The sequence below is a fragment of the Gopherus flavomarginatus genome, chromosome 1 (genome assembly GCF_025201925.1).
Source record: "Gopherus flavomarginatus isolate rGopFla2 chromosome 1, rGopFla2.mat.asm, whole genome shotgun sequence".
Lineage (NCBI taxonomy): Eukaryota > Metazoa > Chordata > Testudines > Testudinidae > Gopherus > Gopherus flavomarginatus.
Genome location: NC_066617.1, coordinates 231,524,332 through 231,547,732, shown reverse-complemented (window position 1 = coordinate 231,547,732; position 23,401 = coordinate 231,524,332). Strand labels below are relative to the sequence as shown.

Sequence of the window (23,401 nt, the reverse complement as noted above, 5' to 3'; positions counted from 1 at the left end):
CTTGGACTCCTCAAGAATTCAAAAAAGGCTTCTCTTTGTTCAATGTTACCCTTCCTTAAAGTCTGGTTTTAATAGCAAAAAGTTCAAAATGAGGCTTCCCTAGACTTAAGCTAGGGACAACCCATCCTCCCTGAGGTACTGTCTCAAAAATCCCCTAGTGTCTCAAGATTTTCCCTGCTTCAGCAGGCCGCTCCCAGCCCTTCCATGCTGGATCAACTTCCCTGATTGCATGATCTTCGCTGCAGGAACCTTTCTCACTCTCTGCCACAGCTTTCCCTTCTTGTTTCCTGCCTTCCTCCAGCTCTTTACAGAGATCAGCTGCCCTTTATCTGGCCCATTTTGAGAGGCTATTAAGGCGCAGGTGGGTTGGGCCCAGTCCATTCTGTGACCTAAAATCCTTAAATCTCAGGTGCCAATACACTAATGCAGCTTTCTTCATGTGTGCTGGTGGGTCTCAGAAGTCTGCACTACTGAAACCTAAAAAAGTCAGTTTCACCATTTGTGATTATTTGTGCAATTGTTTCATGCTAGCATGGAGAAAGAAATTAACCTTTGCTTGAAAGGGAGATTTTTAAGTCTGAGATTTCATTGATCAAACCCAAACTTGTGATAGGATTTACAAACTAGGCTAGAACTCTTATTATTATTTGTTTGCATGGTTCCAAAAGTTCCTTTACAAATGTCAAGGTGATGATAAGGAATAAAAGCTCACAAAATAGAGCAACATATTTATGTCTTAATATTTTGTTTCAGGAAACTTAATCATCCCAAACTTGTTAAGCTCTATGGAGTTTGCACAGAGACATATCCCATCTATATAGTGGCAGAATATATGGCTAATGGCTGCTTGCTTAACTACTTGAGGAGTCACGGAAAGGAACTGCAACCCTCTCAGCTGCTGGAAATATGTTATGACATTTGTGAAGCTATGACTTTCTTAGAGAGTCAGCAGTTCATTCATCGAGACTTGGTAAGCTCTAGCCACATAGGATAGGTAGGAAGAGGAGAGTTAGGACTGATTCTATGTTCTGTTACTCCTATTTTATACCAGTGTAACTCACACTGGCATAAAACAAGGGTAACGATGTGGACATGTAGGCCACTGGAATAGAACATTTTGTTTAGTGGTGTTTTGTTACCATTATAAGAAGAGCTGCTGTGTCAAGAACTTGAACCTTTCAGGTTTTGTTGTAATCAGCCAGTATTTTACCTAGTTGGGTCTTGTTCCTTCTATTACGCACCCCGGTTTTATAGTGATCTAGCTCTACTTTACACCAGTATAACTGAGAGCAGAATCAGGACCTTGGTATCCAGGCAGGAACGTGTGTTCAAGAACACTGGCAGACAGGTTTGGGTTGGAGCAGATTTGTTATTGTGTGATATCACTGAAAGAGAACTATCCCTAGCTCCTGGAGACTCATGTTCCAGGCTCAGTCTTGACACTCTGTGTTCTAACTGTAGCCATTGGAAAATGCAGGAGACTCTACACTATGGAGAGCTACATTTTCAAAGGGGCTTCAGCCCAACATCTGCAGCTTCAACCATCATTTTAAATATTCATTGTAGTGTTTGCAGTTATTTATTTGTGTACACGAATTGAGTAACTGGACATGTAACTAACCGGTTTGCACATTCAAATCAGAAATCCAGGATGCCGAGCAGTTTATCTGTACAAAATTCAAGTTATAAATATAAAGGCAATGTCTGAAAATTTGCTACTGACTGTTACAAACCATACAGAGCCAAGAATAAAAACTGAACTTGGCTTTAGGAGGTGAACCATATCCCTGGGATTGACAGCCAGGGTCGGCTCCAGGGGTTTTGCTGCCCCAAGCAGCCCAAAAAAAACCAGCCACGATCTGCTGCAATTCAGTGAGAGGTCCTTTGCTCGGAGTGGGAGTGAGGGACCCTCTGCCGAACTGCCGCCGAATAGCTGGATGAGCCACCCCTCTCCGGAGTGGCCGCCCCAAGCACCTGCTTGCTAAGCTGGTGCCTGGAGCCGGCCCTGTTAACAGCCCTCAGGGCAGAGATGATAGCCTTAGGTAAATGCTCAAATAAATAAGTCTGTGCAGATCGGGACTCACTGGCCTATTCATTGACCATACTGCTTAAATTATCTCTCAATAATCCATTCTCCTTATAATGCATAGTAAATAACTAAGTCAGCATTCTCCTATCATACATATGTTCTTGTTTTTAATGTACTAGCAACTTTTGATGTGGTGTTACCTAGTGGCTAGAACACTGGTCTGGGACCCAGAAGACTTACGTTCAATTCTTGGCTCTGCCATTGGTTTGCTGGGTGACTGTGCTGCCCTGTGCCTCAGTTTCCCCATCAGTAGAATGAGGATAATGATACTGATTTCCTTTGTAAAGCACTTTGATATCTATGGATGGCAAGTGCTATTGAAGAGCTCGGTATTATTATTGTTACAAATTAAAAATATATTGCATCATTTTTTAATCAAAAAACTTCATGAATATAAGTGATCAGGGCATAGGCAGTGTGACCTAGTAGTCACATTTAGACCATGGTCTGCATGTGAGGAACAGTGGTCGCTGAGCCGGAGTTGCATGAATCACAAGAGCCTGGTTCAGGAAGCAAGCGTTGGGATCAGAGTCAGACCAGGGTCAGAGAGCGGAAGTCAGAGATAGCACCAGGCTGGAATCAGGAAGCAGGAATCAGGGTCAGAGTCAGGCTGGGATAAGAGATCAGGAGACAAGGCAAAGTCCATGTGGTTGTCCAGACAACTTCCTGGGGAAACCCCTGAGGCTAAGTAGGGGCACTTGGCAAATCAGAGGGAAGCAAGTACTTGGGTGGTACTTCCTGCAGTGCTTACTCTCCACAGTCCCCCCGACTGTAGCTGTCTCAGGCTCTACAGACCCAGGTTCTAGCCCAAGGACCCTTATGAAGGAATTCTGAAGGATAGAAATATTACTTAAAAATAACCAAACTCTTATTTCACTTGGATTTTGGTAACTCACTCTGTTTTCTTGTTTTCCCACTAAAGGCTGCTAGAAACTGCTTGGTTGATAGTGATCTTACTGTGAAGGTGTCTGACTTCGGGATGGCTAGGTAAGCTACAGACTGACTCTTCAACCACTGTAGTGCAATAATATCAATCCTGAATGCTTTATTGGTGTTAGCCAGCCAGCGCTGCCATGAAACCAACAGTGAATGAACTGGTTATTAGTAAAGTTAAACCACAGGGACTATCTAGTTCTCTTTAGTCCAACTGAGTTAATGATTGTAACCCATTCTGGGGCTTTCAATGAAATCAAAAATAGAAGGTGCAGACTCCTGTCATCGTTAAAGGTTAGAGGGCAAATGTATGCACATCACCGTTTCATGCTTGTGAAAGAAATCTCAACAATATTCTCTGTGTGCAATATTCCCTTTGTGAGAGATTCACATGATTTTGGGTTTCTGATCCCTCTAGCAATGACATGATAAAGAGTCACTTGATAACTTGATTGCAGCAACATACCTCGTAGCTTGAGGTTAGAGTTTCTATCAGGTCACCTCTGGAGACCTGGGTTTCTGGCCAGGCTTTGCTCACAGGCTTGTTGGAGAGTTCTTGCGGGGCATTCCAGGCAGAAGCAGTAAGCAATGTTTCACTAGCTATTTGTCATAGCCTGAAGACTGGCTCTTCCCTTGCAGGTATGTTTTGGATGACCTGTATATAAGTTCATTAGGAACTAAGTTTCCAGTGAAGTGGTCGGCACCAGAAGTTTTTCATTATACCAAGTTTAGCAGCAAGTCGGATGTATGGGCCTTTGGTACGTATGGGATTTGACCTTTCATGTTGGAGGTGCTTAATAAGCTCAAAAAAAATGCAAACTTGACTGCATGTTTGAAAAGCCAAAAGAATGACTGACAGACTTTAACAACTACTGTGCAAAAGTCGAAGAGAGGTATTTACTACTTATAGCAGGTATATTCTGCTTAATATTGCCATGCAATAACAATAGACCAAGCTGCTGTAATCTTAATGGCATCTTTGTGGGTGCACAGACTAGAATTTGGCCCACTACCCATAAGTTGTGCAATATGTGTGTAGTGCAATGCCCAGGGTGGGTCGCTGGAGCAGAGACCGAACCGGAGCCCTCTAGCTCTAAAAGCACCAACCTCTAGTGCCTGAGCTAAAAGACCTGTTCAGTTAGTTCAAAGGTTGTAGCAGATTCATAAATCTCAAGCCTAATCTCTAGCATGGGCGAGCACGCGATACTGTGTAATCATGGGATGCATGTGCCACGCTAGCTTCTTGCCAGAACTTAGAACATGATGCAAACCTGTTTCCAGCCAGGAGAGCTCAAACAGCTGATCTTCTCATGGCAGCCTGGCACTGAGCTGTGGGGAACAAGGCAGAAGAAAGGTTTTCCAAATTCTTCTTCCTCTCAGCTTTGTCTCCAGCTAGTCACCCTATCCCATTAAAAGAAAGTCTGCAATGCTGAAAATGTTTTGCTTGTGCCCTATACTACTATGATATACAGTATACAGAGGGCATCATAATTTCTTTTTATAAATGATAGCTTTTCCTGTTTGCTTTTACATTGTGGGCAAAATCCTGGCTCCACTGAAGCCTTGTGACAATTTTGACTTCGGGGGGGACAGTATTTCACCCTAGAAATACAGGGCCTGATTGTCTTGTCTTTCATAGCAGTTTTACAGTGATCCATTGCCCAAGTGTAAGCAAGAGAAGAATCAGGCCCATCATTTCTTGATTGCCCTGTATTTGCCTGATGACTCTTTGGAGGGCTAAAGAACAGGAGCAATAGTCATATTCCAATAGCTGAATCCTGAACAGAAGTTTGTTGATTTTTAGGTATTCTAGGAGAACTCCAGGGAAAGCTGGAATACAGATTTCATTCTGTTATGCTCTTTCTGTCCCACTGCATTTTGCCAGTCTTCAGAAGAGTCCTCAAGCAGCTACAAAGTAGTCAAGGCCTGCTAATTCTGATGTAAAAACTAATCATAAAAAAATACTTTTGAAAAAACTCTTTGTGTACAGTTCTATACGTAATTAAGAAACAATGAAATACTTTTTTTTCAATTTGGAATTGACATGAGTTTCATGTAGGTTTAATTAGCCTGAAAGAGTGTTTACTGCAAAATTGTCACAAAACATCAGGTACTAATGACAGTTACATTAACTGATGTCTAGAGCTTGCAGTTTTTATTGACAGGTATGAAAGGTATATAATTAAGGCTAAGATTTAGTACAGATATTTTTAGTAAAAGTCATGGACAGGTCATGGGCAATAAACAAAAAATCACCGCCTGTGACCTGTCCATGACTTTTTTACTATAAATACTCCTGAGTGACTAAAACTTAACAGCTCCTGGGGACCAGGGTGCCACTGCTCTGGGGGACCCCGGGACACTGATGCTCTGGGAGGGTGTGTGGGGGTCAATGGCTGGCCCCTGCTCTGGTGGCACTGACTGCCCCGCACTGCTCCAAGGCCACTGGGGACTGCTGCTCTGACAGTCCCTGGGGCAGCCTCTGGGACTGCTGCTCCTCCGTGACCACAGCTGCTCCAAGGCCCCGGGGCTCCTCCAGCAGTAGCCAGTACGGCTGGCCCCAGGGCTGCCCCAGCAGCTGGCTCTGGGGTCAGCTACTCGGGCAGCCCAGGGGTCTGCCAGCCCAGCAGCTGCAGAAGTCACAGAAAGTTACGGAATCCATGACGTCTGTAATCTCTGTGACAGACTCGCAACCTTATATATAAGCACTGTAAGTCCTTTGGGAATCTTATTTAAGTCTTCTAACACTAAAGGACTAAATGTCCCAGTCCCTTAAAAACATCTGTAAAATCACATGAGAAAATCATCTACAAAATGCCCTTAGTACTTATTCTATATTTTGTAAAGTTGACATAGGACAAATCTTAAATTGCCATGTCTTGGGCATTATCACTGAATAACACCATCAAACATTTGTATCATTCAGCATCACCTTCCACTGCAACAGTATGTTGTTTGCAATTGAGTACAGCGTCACTAACACTAATACCGTTCATCATACCCTGGTTACAAATCAGCCCCATACATTTGCTAGAAAAACATTTTGTGCTAGAAGTCTCATCTGTTATTACCATTCTGTTAGATGAGTATTGCTTAAGTGTCTTGATCTGGAATGGTTTTTTCATTAAATTTCTTGTCTTTCAACCCTGGAAATTTCTGCAGGGATCTTAATGTGGGAGGTGTTCACTTTGGGAAAGCAACCCTATGAGCTGTATGATAACATACAAGTGATTGAGAAGGTTTCTGAGGGATATCGGCTTTACCGACCACAACTGGCCTCAGAGACCGTCTACCAGTTAATGTACAGCTGCTGGCATGAGGTATGTACCTTGGTCCATATGCACTGGAGATGTTATCTTAAACAATTGATGAGCTTCATGATGGGCAGTTGAAAAAAAGCAATACAGGAAACTATTTCTGTTAAATAACATCAATTGTAGAGAAAAACTAGCTTCCCTAAAGCCCTCTACAACAGTAATCTAGAGAAAGGGCCCATAATTAACAAGAGGACAAGTGTGGAAAATTAAGCAAGATTTTTCCTTTTGAGGAAGGTGTACCATTCATTTATGAAGATAGCTTTAAAATAAGCCGCAAAGTAGATGACAGATTTAGAGTTTGTGATTCATCATAATGTCTCTGTGCCTGAATTTCTAAACATAAGAGCACTGTCAAGGTTTGTAGGTCAAACATTGATCATTCTGTATCCATATTTAAGTTTCTCTTAAAGATCAATGCTGCCATGCTGGCTACAGTGACTCTCCAGTACAAAAAAATTCCCAATTTATTGTTCTTCTTCCCACCTCCGTTTACCTGTCTTTAACCTGTGATATGTCCCTTCTTGAGTGTCTAGAAACTGTCTGGCACATTATTGGTGCTACTATAAAATGGTGATTGTTAGTTTTTATATGACTCACACCAAACATGACAAAAATAAGTTCTACTAGAACAAAAATTTTAAAGAGAAAGAAAAAAGAAAGCAATAGCAATAGAAGAAAGATTTAAAGCATACAGTGCTTGGAATCATAAATTGCTTTGCCACATAAATGCAGTTACCGCTACATAATTCTGCATGTTTGAGCTAAGAAAAATGAATGTGTTACAGTAACTATGTTATATTTTCACTGTTAAGTAACTACATAAGTTGTTCTTTGTTTTCATATAGCTGCCAGAAAAGCGCCCCACATTTCAGCAACTCCTATCAATTATTGAACCACTCAGAGAAGATGACAAGTCTTGAAGACAAGTCCTTATCATGTGGCTTTGAATATTGGTTGACATATCACCAGTCTGTTTTCGGGAGCTAATAATCTTGTGTGAATTCTGAAATCTGGCTGACTCCGGATTTGGCTGACTCCAGCAGTATTACACTGGTTTTTCATTGTCTTTTAATTTGCAGTGCTTTAACAACACAGAGTAAAGAAGAAAAGTCTTGTGAAGTTGTGGTGACTTGGTGTTGTCTGAAAGAAGAGTGTAGAAGTATATTACTGATGCTGTTAGTATGATCCCCACCCCCAGTACTTCACAAGCAGAGAAATATGCAGTAATAATGTAAACTCTTTCAAGGTTTGTTATGGTGGGTTTATTTCAGATCACAACAGGATGTGGATGTTATTGCCAGTAAACAACATATCAATTTGGTCACTAGGGCCTGATCCAGTTTCCCTGAGGTCAAGGGGAGTCTTTCCATTGACTAGTGCATATTGGATTGGGCCCTAATGACATAGATTTAATTCATTGTTCATTCGAAACTAGATCTGTGTGGCATTTGAAATACAATTATGGGGCTACTGGTGGCAGTGATACCTTCTTATTCCCTATTTAATCCCTGATAATGCACAACTATCCTTGTCTAGAATTCCATGAGCCTTAAACAGGCTGGTCTATTGAAACATCAGTATGGGAGCAGCAAGACCAGATACCGGAAGAAGACATCAGCATTTGAAATGTTATTAATATAACAGCATGACCAAAAATTTCACACTTTAGTGCTTGAAAATTGACTCCTAAATCCATATTTGGACACTTAACTAGAAGGCCTTTAATTTTCAAAGGTGCTCATCAACTGTAGCTCCCTCTGACTGCAATGGCAGCTGGCACTGCTTAGCACCTCTGAACTTACTTCTATGTAAGCGCTTAAATATAGATTTAGGAGCCTAACCTTAGGCACCCAGGTTTGCAAATTTTGGCTTATTTTCTTCTAAGTACATGTTGAAAAATTGTGAATAGTGTTTGATTCATAGTAATGGTAACAGTAATTGTTTTGGCTCTACAGGGGGGAAGAGTACATTGAACTTTATGTATTTGACTGCTCCAGTGTTTGTCTTGCCATGTTTCTGGTATTTTTAAAGGAGTAGAAAGAACATGTATAGCAGAACTGTTTATTTTTAAAAGTCAGGCTGAAATATTAATGCAGAGGATGCTTTGGCACCTGGAGTACAGTGGTAAACAGGCACATTAGAGGGAATTATGTTCATTTACAAAAATTCCTGTCTGACTATTAGGAACTGGCCAGTAATGTCTGCATAGCATTTCTAACAGGTTTTTCCCCCTTTTCTCCATAATGCCCAATACAGAACGGGAAGTGTAAGGGAAATGTTGCTTAAGACGGATGAAAATAGATGCTTTTAACTGATCCTTCGTTATAGGCCTTTCCCTTGTTTTCAGTTACATTTAGATTCCTTTATAAAATTGCTTGATTAGTGTTGAAGCCTAGTACATGTAAGAGCCAGTTGTGAACTGTTTTCCATATGTCCTTGGCCTTGGCCTATGTTTGATGTTGGTCTTTCTTTCGTTTTCTCTCGTTAGCGTCAAGTTTTATGGATATAAACAGGGTAGCCGCTTCTCTCTGAACTTGATCATTTTCAGACGAGGCTTTAATTAGTGCTTTGGCTGAAGCTCCAAACCTGTGTGAGGCAGCATTGTTTGTTTGAGTCTGACAAACCAAAGTGGAGTGCTGCAAAGCTGATTTGGCTCATGTCTGTATCAGAATCCTGTATGTTGTAAATTCACAGCTAAATGCAAACATCACTCATCTCAATGCACAAGGTTACCAGAATTTATGAGACTTCTTCCTGCATCTAGATGAGACATTTGGAACTTTAACTCTAAAGTGAATACATTTGTCTTAGCTGCAAGTTATGAACGGATGCTGAGACTGTGTTATTTTTAGCCCACATCTCTTATTTAGCATTGTCGATTGGATTATTACATGGCATTTTGTGACATTACAGCATGAAGGGAACACGGCAAGCTTAGTTGTTTTCCTGTTTGCATAAAAGTTGTTTGTTGGTCCAAGTGAAAAATAAAACAAGTTACACAGGACACACAGTTGTCAAAAGAATTCAGATCCTAACAAAAGTAGATGATGGAGTCTACTATTAAATATTGTGAAAGATGCACAAGTTATATGAAATTAATTACTAGTGGGTATATGCGAGCATATGCGTGCACAGTTTTGTTCTAGTAGCAAGATACTGTCAGCTGCATTAATGACATCTAACTTGAGGCAACATTTTAACGGAGTTGTGTACGCTGTTGCACTGAAACATTCATAAAATAGAAAAAATACTTGGTGTTCTATGATTTCATTATTAGAACAAGTCAAAGTCTGCTAGAACAGCAGTTGTCAACTAGGTGTCTGGGGAGCCCTGGGGGGCCACAAGCAGGTTTCAGGAGGGTCACCAAGCAGGACTGGCATTAGACTCACTGGGGCCTAAGGCAGAAAGCCGAAGCCCTCTCACGCAGGGCTGAAGCCCGGGGACCAGTGTTCCCTCTAGTTTTTTACATCCATGTGCAGAATGAATTTTCTTATATATACCAATATGAAAGTGATATGTGACACATTACCTTCATATTGGTGCACATAACAAAATTCATGTGGTGGAGGTGGGGCCAAGGGGTTTGAAGTGGGGAGGGGCTCAGGGCTGGGGAAGAGGATCACTGATGGGGGAGGGAATGAGATTCTGGGGACGGGCTCTGGGGTGGGTCTGGGGATGAGTTCAGGGTGCAGGAGGGGGCTCAAGGCTGGGCAGGCAGTTGGGTGTGGGAGGAGGGCTCTGGCTAGAGGTGAAGGCTCTGGGGTGGGGATGAGGAGTTTGGGGTTCAGAGCTGGGGCAGAGTGTTGGGGTGCAGGTTCTGGGGTTGGGCCAGGGATGAGGTGTCTGGGGTGCGGGCTGCCCAGGGCCTACAGTGGGGAGAGAGGACTCCCCTCAGCCCAGGCTCCGTCACCTTAGCAGCTCAGGGCTGGAGGAGAGACGCATCTCCCTGGCTACACAGCTCCAGTGGGGCTGGGCCAAGGGAGGGGTTCTTCTTCCCCGGCTGCAGCAAGTCAGGGGCAAGCACCTCCGCACTGGGGCCAGTGTGAGGAGTGGGGCGCCTCTCTCCCAGCCACGGCAGCTCCACACTGGGGCGGGTGCCAGGGGAGGGTCATCTCTCCCCATGGCGGCAGGTCCACGCTGAGGTAGGCGGGGAGAGGTGTCTCCCCCTGCCACAGCCCTAAGCCCCAAGCCCCTGCATGGGGCTTAATAAGCAGCTATGCGGCCACGCAACTTAGAGGGAACTTAACCAGGGACCTGCACCCGGCAACCCTGGAGTGAAGCTGAAGCCTGAGCAACTTAGCTTTGCGGTGCCTCCTGTGGTGTGGGGCCCCAGGCAATTACCCGACGTGCTACCTCCTAATGCCAGCCCTGGCTTTCATATGCAGACAAACAGTTTTGTGGCACAGGTGAGCCATGACGTTTTTAATAGCATGTTGGGAGGGCGGGGGGGATGTGCTCAGAAAGAAAAAGGTTACGAACCCCTGTACTAGATTACAGACCAAATCCTGGTCCCACATCAATGGAAAATTCCCATTAATTTATATGGAACTGAGGCAGGAAACAGCTACTTCAAGCACATCTCTGCACTCTCCTAAATTTGGCTTGATATTCTCACAGAGCTGTAAAAAAAATATCACACCATCAGCCATTTAATATTCTGGTAGGACATAGGGTTGCCAACTTTCTAATTGCACAAAACCGAACACTCTTGCCCTGCCCCTACCCCGCCCCTTCCCTGAGGCTCCACCCCCCCACTCCAGTCCCCCTCCGCCCTCACTCACTTTCTCTGGGCTCGGGCACAGGCTTACCTCGGGTGGCTCCCACTCAGCATTGCAACAGGGGTGCTAAGGCAGGCTGGTTAAGAAGATATGGTTAAGCTGAAGTTTCTAGATAAACTGTAAGGTCTCAGTCCTGCTAATTTGAGCAAATCCTTAAATTTAAGGACATGAATCGTCTCATTGATAAGCATAATAGAAACGGTGTCTCATGAAACATCTTTCCTCTCATTCATAGTCACATGGCCCAACGCCCCTCCTATTTATGGTCACATCATCACTATGGAAACTACAGCCATGGCTTACATAGAAAAATAAAGGTACACCTCTACCCCGATATAAGGCGACCCGATATAAAGCGGGCTCACATACAATGCGGTAAAGCTCTGACAGGCTGCTCTGAGCAGCGTGTTAAGGGTGCTGGGCCAGGCTGGGGCCGAGAGGTTCGACAAGGGGCAGAGGGACTCGGGGGCAGTCAGGGGCTCCCCCCCAGGGTCTGGGGGACAGGAGCTCTGGGATGGCATTTTTGGGGGCCCTGCACTCCCAGAGTGCCCTGAGGGATTAGTGGGGGACTGGGAGCAGCCTGGTCTGATCCCCTTGCCCCAGCCCCAGCCATGTCACTCAGGGGAGGGGGGTTGGGAGAAGGGATCTCCCCAGCAGTGGCGGAAGCAGAGCAGCCCAGCCCCAGCCCACTCCACTCCGCCAGCTCCCAGCCTCAGGCTCCGCCTCCTGCCACAGGTGAGTGCAGAACCTTTCCACAGCTGCCCCCCAGCAACACGGTTGGGGCTGGGGCAAGGAAAGCGGAGCGGGCTGGGGCTGTGTCGCTCAGCTTCCCACCACAGCTGAGTGTGGAGGGAGGGCATCCTTTCCCCAACCTCCCCCCATTCACTGACGGTGGGAAGCGGAGCGCCATGGCTGGGAGCTGGAGGACTGGGGCCAAGCTGCTCAGCTTCCTGCCACTGCCAGTGAGTGCCTGTCAAGGGGTGGGGGTGGGGTGGATGGGGTCTGTCAAAGTTCCTTCCCCACTCTGAACTTTAGGGTACAAATGGGGGGACCTGCATGGACACTTCTAAGCTTAATTATTAGCTTAGATCTGGTAACTCTGCCACCATCCAGAAATTTCAGTGTCAGGAGAACTTCTTGTCCCCCACAAAACCTTCCCCTCCCTGGGTAGCCTTGAGAGGCTTCACCAATTCCCTGGTGAACACAGATCCAAACCCCTTGGATCTTAAAACAAGGAGAAATTAACCATCCCCCCTCTTTTCCCCTACCAATCCCTGGTGAGTCCAGATCCAATCCCCTTGGATCTTAAAACAAGGAAAAATCAATCAGGTTCTTAAAAAGAAAGCTTTTAATTAAAGAAGAAAGGTAAAAATCATCTCTGTAAATCAGGATGGAAAATACTTTACAGGGTAATCAAATTTGTATAGCCCAGAGGAACCCCCTCTAGCCTAAGGTTCAAAGTTACAGCAAACAAAGGTAAAATCCTCTCAGCAAAAAAGGGACATTTACACGTTGAGAAAACAAAAATAAAACCACTCCACCTTGCCTGGCTGTTACTTACAATTTTTGAAACATGAGAGACTGATTCAGAAAGATTTGGAGAGTCTGGACTGACATCTGGTCCCTCTTAGTCCCAAGAGCGAACAACACCCAAAACAAAGAGCACAAACAAAGACTTCCCTCCACCAAGATTTGAAAGTATCTTGTCCCCTTATTGGTCCTCTAGTCAGGTGTCAGCCAGGTTCACTGATCCTCTTAACCCTTTACAGCTAAATGAGGCATTAACCCTTAACTATCTGTTTATGACAGGGTCGGAGTAGTCAGGGGACAGGGAGGTTGGGTAAGGGGTGGGGTCCTGGGGGTGATTAGGGACGGGGGTCTCTGGGGGGGGGCGGTCAGGGAACAAGGAGGCACAAAGCAAGTTTGATATAATGCGGTCTCACCTGTAACACAGTGAGATTTTTTTTGTCTCTCAAGGACTGAGTTATATCAGGGTAGAAGTGTATTAGGAAAAAAATTAATGTATTTGTATTAGGGCTGACAATTAATCGCCATTAACTCATGCAATTAACTCAAAAAAATTAAGTGCGATTAATCACAGTTTTAATTCCACTATTAAAAAATAGAATAGCAATTGAAATTTATTAAATAGTTTTGGATGTTTTTCTATATTTTCAAATATATTGATTTCAGTTACACCACAGAATACTCACTTTATATTTACTTTTTATTACAAATATTTGCACTGTAAAAATGATAAACAAAAGAAATAGTATTTTTCAATTCACATCATACAAGCACTGAAGTGAAATCTCTTTATCGTGAAAGTTCAACTTACAAATGTAGATTTTTTTGTTACATAACTGCATTAAAAAACAAAACAATGTAAAAATTTAAAGCCTTTAGGTCCACTCAGTTCTACTTTTTGTTCAACCAATTGCTAAGAGAAATACATTTATTTACATTCATGGGAGATAATGTTGCTCGCTTCTTATTTACAATGTTACCAGAAAGTGAGAACAGGCATTTACATGGCATTTTTGTATCTGACATTGCAAGGTATTTACATGCCAGATATGCTAAACATTCGTATTCCTCCTCATGTTCCAGCCACCATTCCAGAGGATATGCTGATGATGCTCCTTAAAAAAAATAATGCATTAATTAAATATATGACTGAATTCCTTGGGGGAGAATTGTATGTTTCCTGCTGTTTTACATGCATTCTGCCATATATTTCATGTTATAGCAGTCTTGGATGATGACTCAGCACATGTTGTTTGTTTTAAGAACACTCTCATTGCATATTTGACAAAATGCAAAGAAGGTGCCAATGCGAGATTTGTAAAGATAGCTACAGCACTCGACCCAAGGTTTAAGAATCTGAAGTGCCTTCCAAAAATTGAGAGGGACAAAGTGTGGAGCATACTTTCAGAAGTCATAAAAGCACAGCACTCTGATGCAGAAACTACAGAACCCGAACCACCAAAAAGGAAAATCAACCTTCTGCTGGTGGCATCTGACTTAGATAATGAAAATGAATATGCATTGGTCTGCACTGCTTTGGATCATTATCTAGCAGAACCCATCATCAGCATGAATGAATGTCCTCTGGAATGATGGTTGAAGCATGAAGGAACATATGAATTTTTAGCATATCTGGCACATAAATATCTTGTGACTCCGGCTATAATAGTACCATACAAAGGCCTATTCTCACTTTCAGATGACAAGAAGCAGGCAGCATTATCTCCTGCAGATGTAAACAAACTTGTTTGTCTGAGTGATTGGCTGTACAAGAAGTAGGACTGAGTGGACTTTCTAGGCTCTAAAGTTTTACATTGTTTTATATTTGAAATCAGTTATTTTTTGTACCTAATTCTACATTTTAAAGTTCAACTTTCATGGCAAAGACATTGCACTACAGTACTTGTGTTAGATTAATTGAAAAATACTATTTGTTTTGTTTTTTACAATGCAAATATTTATAGTAAAAATAAATATAAAGTGAGCACTGTACACTTTCTATTCTGTGTTATAATTGAAATAAAAATATTGGAAAATGTAGAAAACATCCAAATATATTTAAATAAATGGTTTTCTATTATTGTTTAACAGTGTGATTAATCATGATTAATTTTTTTAATCACACGATTAATGGTGATTAATTTTTTTAATTGCTTGATAGCCCTAAGTTTTATATGGGTTTTTCAGTGAGTTAATGATTATTACAGATTTATTTGTATATGAAATAGGTTAAAAACCACTGCCCTAAGATTTCCAAAGAGGTCTGCACCTCCATTCAAAACATTTTAGGGGTCCACAAATGAAAAAAAGATTGAAAACCACAGAAATAGATGAATAGCCCATTTTAGGTGAGAATTAAACCACTAGTGGCAGTGGAGAAAGCATGTTCTATTTTCTGTACAATCTGGAGATCTGGAATGGTTCAATGGGAAACATTAATAATCTGAAGAACAGTCTGATTCTCTTGCCTCATACAAAAATTAAATCACCACGATGTTCCCAGTTCACCTTCCTCACAACCATAAGTCAGAGAGTTCCTGGGATCTCAATTTTATCCTGTTCTATACTAACGTCAGAAATATTATTTGACAAATCCAACAACTAAGTCTTTTACCATGATTCAAAGATTTTAGTAACTCAACCAGAGGCTAAGGGTCTATTACAGGAGTGGGTTGGTGAGGTTCTGTGCCATGCAATGGGCAGGAGGTCAGACTAGATGATCAGGATGGACACAATGGGCAGGATGGATCATTTGATCTTAATGTCTATGAACTATTAAATAAAACAAATAAGGTAAGTCAGAAACCAGACTATGTACAGCAACTTCCATACATGCAAATAAAAGCTGCTTATGAGATTATGATGACCTAACTGCTACCACTAGTGAGGTGTTCAATAATGGAACCAAATGCTGAAATATTTTAAATTATAATTCAAGTTCTAATCATTTGATATTAGAGGAGTTTATTCCAAAACATAGTTATACAATATCAGAGGGGTAGCCGTGTTAGTCTGGATCTATAAAAAGTGACAACAACTCCTGTGGCACCTTTCAGACTAACAGAAGTATTGGAGCATAAGCTTTCATGGGTGAATACCCACTTCGTCAGATGCATGCCTCTGACGAAGTGGGTATTCACCCACGACAGCTCATGCTCCAATACTTCTGTTAGTCTATAAGGTGCCACAGGACTCTTTGTCGCAAGTTATACAATAGGTTTCCTTTTCAGCTGGAAGCATAACCCATTCGGGGAACATTTGCTGTTTGGCCTCAACACCATACTTACCAGGCCAACCAACTTGGCAAATTACATACGCCACAACATTTAAACAAAGTTCAAGTTTCTGTTTGTCTTCTTTCAGTTTTTGTTTTGGATTTAGTATGAAGTCAGGTACTTTGAAGGTGCAAAAACTCATGTAATTTCAAACTGCATCCCCCAAAGCTGAGGTTCCTCAGCTTCCCAGTGTGTGTCCATTGACTAAGAGGTCTTTTTTCAGCTGACTCTCCTAATAAATTCTGATTTTTCTTCTTATTGGACAGCTTCATCGTCATCTGGAGGAAGCACTTTCTTTTTCAGTTCTTCTTATATATCTGCTCATAGTCTAGAAATAGCTAATTTAAAAACCTTTGGCAATAGGGTATAGAACAAACACAGAGAAATTGCAAATAGTTGGTTGACGGATAGCAGCATAAGTGGCAGTGTGATATGATAAATATATTTCAAGAAAGGGCTACACACAATGTACCTCTTGTGTATTTGTACATCACTGATTGAACACAGAGATGGCAAACAAGTCATTTACTTGCCTTAGGCTGCACATGGGCAACTGCTTGAATATATCAGAATCCATAATGTTTAATATCAGAGGGGTAGCTGTGTTAGTTTGGATCTGTAAAAGCAGCAAAGAATCCTGTGGCACCTTATAGACTAACAGACGTTTTGGAGCATGAGCTTTTGTGGGTGAATACTCACTTCGTCAGATGCACGTAGTCGAACATGCATCTGACGAAGTGGGTATTCACCCATGAAAGCTCATGCTCCAAAACGTCTGTTAGTCTATAAGGTGCCACAGGATTCTTTGCTGCTTTTACATAATGTTTAATGACATCTGAATTATTTTGGTCTTTCCAATGCACTGTTGTTAAAGCTAAAATGAAAACAAAAACTTAAATGGAGAATTTGCATTATTTTCTAAAATGATGTTTGGTGATCTTCATCTTGTATAAAAGCTGGATTGACTTCTCCATCCTCAGGTTCAGGGTTGATGGGGTTGGTTTGTACTAACTCATCTGTGCCTGCTTTCCTTCTCCTATAAGCAAAAAGAAACTGTTAATATACAGGAAGCTGAGCCTCTGCTTTGATCAAGTACTTCTGGATTCTAATAAGAGACTATTGTAAAAAAATACTGTATTTCATGTGACTCGTTTTGCAAAAACGAATTACACTGGGTCTATTGACTTTAATGGGAACACGAGGCGGTACGTCATATGGCATCATATGGTAGAAGTACCATTGAACAAATAAGTTGTAAATCAATGAACCAATCTTTGTTGTATTGGTTTCAGATCAAAATTATGGTTCAAATAATTCTTATGGAAAAAAAAGACATGCAAAGCATATTGTAGGTCATCTCCTCCAGTGCATTAGGGTGACTTGGAACCCAAATAAACAATTTAGGCTTGCTGAAAACCCATCTTCAGGACTAGCTTCAATAATGTTGAGTTGCCAGGCCTTCCGCTGCTGGTATATATTATTAAAAATATTACTTACTTTCTTCGGTCTCTCTGCCCAGTGATGATCAAGACAATGACTCCAATCACAGCCACACCCATGACGACCCCAAACAGTATTAGCCAGACAGTGACAGGTGGTTCATAAGGTGGTGCCAGTGTTGGAAGAATACCCTCAAACTCCAGAGTATTGTCATCCAGTTTGAAAGCCTCATTAATTCGTCCCCGAGACATTCTGCCATCCAGAGCACAATTAAATAGATGAATAAATTAAACACAAACATATCAAAGATTTTTGGATTCCATATAATCATCTAGGTATTCTAAACTTCTGTTGAACTCTGCTTGAAGATGCTGCTTCAGTACTAGAGTGATACTTTCTGGCATGATACTGCAGGCATACAGCAGCAAGACATGCCAGATTTGCTCCTGCTCCAAAGACAGTAACTGAACACCTGAATTTCTGTAGTAACCAGAACTGACATATTCAGATTTGTTACCGTACACAATAGTATCCCCAATCCTAATAGCCAAACCAAAACAAGAAACCCTTTGACCGCACTGTCTACTTGCATCCTTTCTCTCTCTCTCTCTCCTTCCCTTTACCCCTAAGTTCCTTGGATGCTGCACCTATTGGGTTTCCGGGAAGTGGGCAGGCCCACTGCTAAAGGATTCCCCCCACAGCCTAAGGGGAGGATCCACAGGACTTCAGAACCCCACTGATTCTAGGGGACAACTAATAAAAGAACAGGGACAGGAGTGAGGTCAAAGGGTCATAAGAAGGGAGCCTGACAGGGACACCGAGCAGAGAACCCCAGACAGCGCCCACTGCTCCTTGAAGGCGTCAAGGGAGCCAGTGGAAGCCGCCCAGAGGAACTCCGCCCGGATACGTGAAAGGACCAAGGACCGGAAACAAGCCCCACAGTCACCGGAGTCTCCATCAGCCAACCTCCTCTCCCTGGTTGCGTGGATGGCCTTTTTAGCCAGGGAGAGGAGGAGGTTGACCAGGAGGTCCCGGGACTTTGTGGGGCCACGGATAGGGAGTGCGTACAGAAGGAGGTGAGGGGAAAAGTGCAGCCAGAAACGTAATAGGATGTTAATGAGGATCCGGTGTAGGGGCTGCAACCTGGCGCACTCTAAGTAAATGTGCGCCAGGGTCTCTCTCATGCCACAGAAAGGGCAGGTGTCTGGGATGGGGTAAACCGCGCCCAGTACACGCCCGCCTTGGATGCTGTACCTATTGGGTGTCTGGGAAGTGGGCGGGCGAAGCCCGCCCACTGCTAAAGGATCCCCCCTCAGCCTAAAGGGAGGACCCACAGGACCACAGAACCCACTGAGTGCCGGGGACAACTAATAAAAGAACAGGGACAGGAGTGAGGTCAAAGGGTCAGAAGGAGGGAACCCAACGGGGACACCGAGCAGAGAACCCCGGACAGCGCCCACTGCTCCTCAAAGGCGTCAAGGGAGCCAGTGGACGCCGCCCAGAGGAACTCCGCCCGGATGCGTGATCGGACCATGGAGCGGAAGCAAGCCCCACAGTCACCGGAGTCTCCATCGGCCAACCTCCCCTCCCTGGTCGCGTGGATGGCCTTTTTTGCCAGGGTGAGGAGGAGGTTGACCAGGAGGTCCCGGGACTTCGTGGGGCCACGGATAGGGAGTGCGTAGAGAAGGAGGTGAGGGGAAAAGTGCAACCAGAAACATAAGAGGATGGCAATGAGGAGCCGGTGTAGGGGCTGCAACCTGGCGCACTCTAAGTAAACATGCGCCAGGGTCTCCCTCACGCCGCAGAAGGGGCAGGTGTCCGGGACAGGGGTAAACCGCGCCAAGTACACGCCCGCCTTGGATGCTGTACCTATTGGGTGTCTGGGAAGTGGGCGGGCGAAGCCCGCCCACTGCTAAAGGATCCCCCCTCAGCCTAAAGGGAGGACCCACAGGACCACAGAACCCACTGAGTGCCGGGGACAACTAATAAAAGAACAGGGACAGGAGTGAGGTCAAAGGGTCAGAAGGAGGGAACCCAACGGGGACACCGAGCAGAGAACCCCGGACAGCGCCCACTGCTCCTCAAAGGCGTCAAGGGAGCCAGTGGACGCCGCCCAGAGGAACTCCGCCCGGATGCGTGATCGGACCATGGAGCGGAAGCAAGCCCCACAGTCACCGGAGTCTCCATCGGCCAACCTCCCCTCCCTGGTCGCGTGGATGGCCTTTTTTGCCAGGGCGAGGAGGAGGTTGACCAGGAGGTCCCGGGACTTCGTGGGGCCACGGATAGGGAGTGCGTAGAGAAGGAGGTGAGGGGAAAAGTGCAACCAGAAACATAAGAGGATGGCAATGAGGAGCCGGTGTAGGGGCTGCAACCTGGCGCACTCTAAGTAAACATGCGCCAGGGTCTCCCTCACGCCGCAGAAGGGGCAGGTGTCCGGGACAGGGGTAAACCGCGCCAAGTACACGCCCGCCTTGGATGCTGTACCTATTGGGTGTCTGGGAAGTGGGCGGGCAAAGCCCGCCCACTGCTAAAGATCCCCCCTCAGCCTAAAGGGAGGACCCACAGGACCACAGAACCCACTGAGTTCGGGGGACAACTAATAAAAGAACAGGGACAGGAGTGAGGTCAAAGGGTCAGAAGAAGGGAGCCTGACGGGGACACCGAGCAGAGAACCCCGGACAGCGCCCACTGCTCCTCGAAGGCGTCAAGGGAGCCAGTGGACGCCGCCCAGAGGAACTCCGCCCGGATGCGTGAACGGACCATGGATCGGAAACAGGCCCCACAGTCGCCGGGGTCTCCATCGGCCAACCTCCTCTCTCTGGTCGCGTGGATGGCCTTTTTTGCCAGGGCAAGGAGGAAGTTGACCAGGAGGTCCCGGGACTTCGTGGGGCCACGGATAGGGAGTGCGTAGAGAAGGAGGTGAGGGGAAAAGTGCAGCCAGAAACGTAAAAGGATGTTAATGAGGAGCCGGTGTAGGGGCTGCAACCGGGCGCACTCTAAGTAAACGTGCGCCAGGGTCTCCCTCACGCCGCAGAAGGGGCAGGTGTCCGGGACAGGGGTAAACCGCGCCAAGTACACGCCCGCCTTGGATGCTGTAGCGGGTTGGTTACCCGCTCCAGCCCTGAAGGGTTTAAAAAGCAGCCTGGCAGGGCTTGAGAGCTGTAGCTCTAAAAGCTGGTCTGATTGGGGAAGTGGCCGCAGCTGGGCCACACCTCAATCGGGCCACAGCTGGCCCATATAAAAGGCTGTGAGCCAGAAGCCCAGACACTCTCCCTCTGCCTGTAGAGGGAGAAGGGCCTGGCTGCTTAGAAGCTAGAAACAAGGTACCTAGAGTGCAGCAGGGTGGGGAAAGGCAGAGGAGCTTGGGAGCTCCTGCCTGGAAAGCCCCAGGCTGCGGCCTAGCATAAGGCCAAGAGGTACATGGGGTTGCAGGGGGCAGCCCACGGGTAGGCAAAGGCAGCAGGTCCAAAACCCTTTACCTATGATGAGTGGCTGATACTGCAGTCTGTCCCAATGAGTGGGGCTAGATGGAGACTGGGCAGTAGCTAAACAGAGGCAAAGTGGGGGTACTGGGTTGGAGGTTCCCCAGGGAGGGGAGACCCAGAGTGGTGGGGTACTGCCAGGGTCAGCACCCCAATTAAAAGGGCATCGGGGTCCAGGAAGGGACATGGGGGCCAAAAGGACAGGTGGATCACCGGCCTGCAGAGGGCGCTCCTGGCTGGAAATGAGCTAATTCCCAGAAGTGACCAGCAGGAGGTGCCGCAGGGGTGAGTCTGCCCATCTACAGATGCCCAGCATGCAACCACAGCCTTGACTTCCCCTTCTCTGTTTCCCTCTTGGATCCCTTGCAATTTGCCTTCTTCACCCCATCAAAAATGCTCTCACCAAAGTCTCCAGGGGCCTTTTCCTGCCATGTCTAAGGTACTTTTCTGCATCTTGATCTTCCTTGATCTTTCAGTTGCTTTTGACAAAGTTTGCAAGAAACCATAACTTCTTTGGCCATATTCTCTCCTAGTTTTGCAACCTCTCTGACCACTCATCAGCACCTCCCCTTTGGTTTTTAATTCTCCCCAGCCAGTCCCTCGGGGATTTGTCCTTTGTCTGCTCTTCTTTTCTCTATCTATCATCCACAACCTTATTGTTCACACAGCTTAATTTATTGTCTCTGTGGTAGTATCACAAATTTACTTCTCCATCCTTGATCTTTTCTGTACAGTCTCCCATACCTGGCTTTCTTTCTAACATATCATCCTGAAGGTCCTGCTAAAAAATAGCACCTGAACTTACACTAGTTAGGTTAAAATTACATTGGTCATCTATCTTCAAGTTCAGGGCATAAGCTAGTCACCAGCTTCGGTTGGAGAAATGTACCTTCTCCACGGCACAGTACAGTGCAACTCAATGTATTCTAGGAATTTCACAACTTTTCTGTGTCGCCTTATATTGGCTGCTTTGAAAACAACATCAGATTAGACAGGCTATTTATCTTTTTTCATATGACAATTTCTCTCATCCTAATTTTTCCTTATTTTAGTTTTGAGTCACACTTTCTTATAACACCTCCCTCAGTCATTTGAGTATTTATATGGCTCCAACCCTCTTTCATGTTATTTCCTCTAAGAGCAAAATTTCACCTGATGGCTGTTTCCACCTCAGTTTTGGGAACGATGTCAGAGGTATTACCAGGCATTTTGACAGTAAAATAGAAGGAGATTCTTTTTGTTTCAGCCTCTACATGGATATCTGTGCTCCTGATGGGAAATATATATTTTTTAAAAATGTTTCATAATTAAAGAGCGACCCCCAAATAAAAATCACATGAATGAAAATCTTGCATCTACTATACCTACAAACAACACCTAGCAGCATAATTTAAGGATCCATTGCTTGAAAGAGAGATTTTTGTCAACACTTGAGCTTTCAGTTTTGTGTTATTAAGTAATTCTAGATACAGATGCATTGCCCCAGGATTGAGGCACCCACTGGCGTAATCCCTTAAAGCAGCAGTTCTCGACCAAGGGTCCAAGGCCCCCTGAGGGGGCCACGAGTAGCTTTCAGGGGATCCACTAACAGGGCTGGCATTAGACTCACTGAGGATCAGGGCAAAAAGCCAAAGTCCAGCCCTGCCACCCAAGCCTGAAGGCCTAGCGGTGCAACCACTAGGTAAACTAGGCCGTTGCCTAGGTCGCCAAGTGGTTGGGGGCACCCAGGGCTGTCCTTAGGCATAGGCAGCTGGGTAGGACACCTGAAAATTTGGGGCAGCCTGCCAGACCTATTAGCACAACAATGAAACTGTTAAAGAGCCATTCAAAGGGTAATGAAGCCATTTAACAGGCATTTGCCAACCCCCAAGTGTACAGTCAGTTTCTGAATGTACTGACACACAGTTGTGCATGACTGTAATATTTACTCAGAACATGTTACTCTACAGGACCTTAGTTTAAAATTTGCTTTAAAAATATTTCATTAGTGAGTTGGTGAAGATTATAAAATCACATCTCTAAAAAAATCCTTGCATAGATTTTTAGATGCACAATCATCTTTAGCCTTAAATGCTTGGATATTCAGACATATGGTTTTTGAAATAAATTCTTCAAAAGACCACCCTTACCTAAAATACATATTTTAATTACCACAGTAAAAAAACTTACTTCCAAAGTCTTCCTGTCCTTTCTGTCCATCCATTTCTCCCTTCATGCCCCTCCACCCCCTTGAAGAGAGCCCTTAAAGGGACAACAGCCCTTTGCTTCCAGAAAGCTGGACAAAGACTTTCCCCTTCTTTACTTCTGACTATCTGATGAACTAGTTTTAAGAGAATCCTCTAGCAAAATCAGTACCTTAGTAAGATATACAATCATTTGTTATGCCTAAAATCTTTGGAAACATATTTTTTAAAGTTGGTAGAATTTCATAAATGTGTATTGTTACGGAGATCACACACAATAAATTAGTGTTCCCTTTTTCTAAAAGCAATGAACATTGTTATGATCACACTAAACCACAGTGACTGATTATTTTAAATGTCTGTTTAGTGAGTTAAAT

The 23,401-nt window shown here is 44.4% G+C and overlaps 2 protein-coding genes across 2 annotated transcripts in view; one reads left to right on the top strand and one right to left on the bottom strand.

Annotated features, from left to right (window-relative positions):
- Nucleotides 1–7,259, top strand: part of BMX (BMX non-receptor tyrosine kinase) — a 34,666-nt gene extending 27,407 nt beyond the window's left edge. Inside the window, exons 13-17 of the mRNA XM_050937344.1 lie at nucleotides 754–970; nucleotides 3,012–3,076; nucleotides 3,662–3,780; nucleotides 6,185–6,342; nucleotides 7,185–7,259. Of these exons, the coding sequence (XP_050793301.1) occupies nucleotides 754–970; nucleotides 3,012–3,076; nucleotides 3,662–3,780; nucleotides 6,185–6,342; nucleotides 7,185–7,259 (634 nt within the window). The remainder of the gene's footprint in view (nucleotides 1–753; nucleotides 971–3,011; nucleotides 3,077–3,661; nucleotides 3,781–6,184; nucleotides 6,343–7,184) is intronic.
- A 9,445-nt stretch (nucleotides 7,260–16,704) lies between these two features.
- Nucleotides 16,705–23,401, bottom strand: part of ACE2 (angiotensin converting enzyme 2) — a 43,928-nt gene continuing 37,231 nt past the window's right edge. The window contains exons 16-18 of the mRNA XM_050963607.1: nucleotides 21,994–22,110; nucleotides 17,417–17,611; nucleotides 16,705–16,955 (exon numbers count right to left, since the gene is read on the bottom strand). Of these exons, the coding sequence (XP_050819564.1) occupies nucleotides 16,838–16,955; nucleotides 17,417–17,611; nucleotides 21,994–22,110 (430 nt within the window). The 3' untranslated portion in view covers nucleotides 16,705–16,837. The remainder of the gene's footprint in view (nucleotides 16,956–17,416; nucleotides 17,612–21,993; nucleotides 22,111–23,401) is intronic.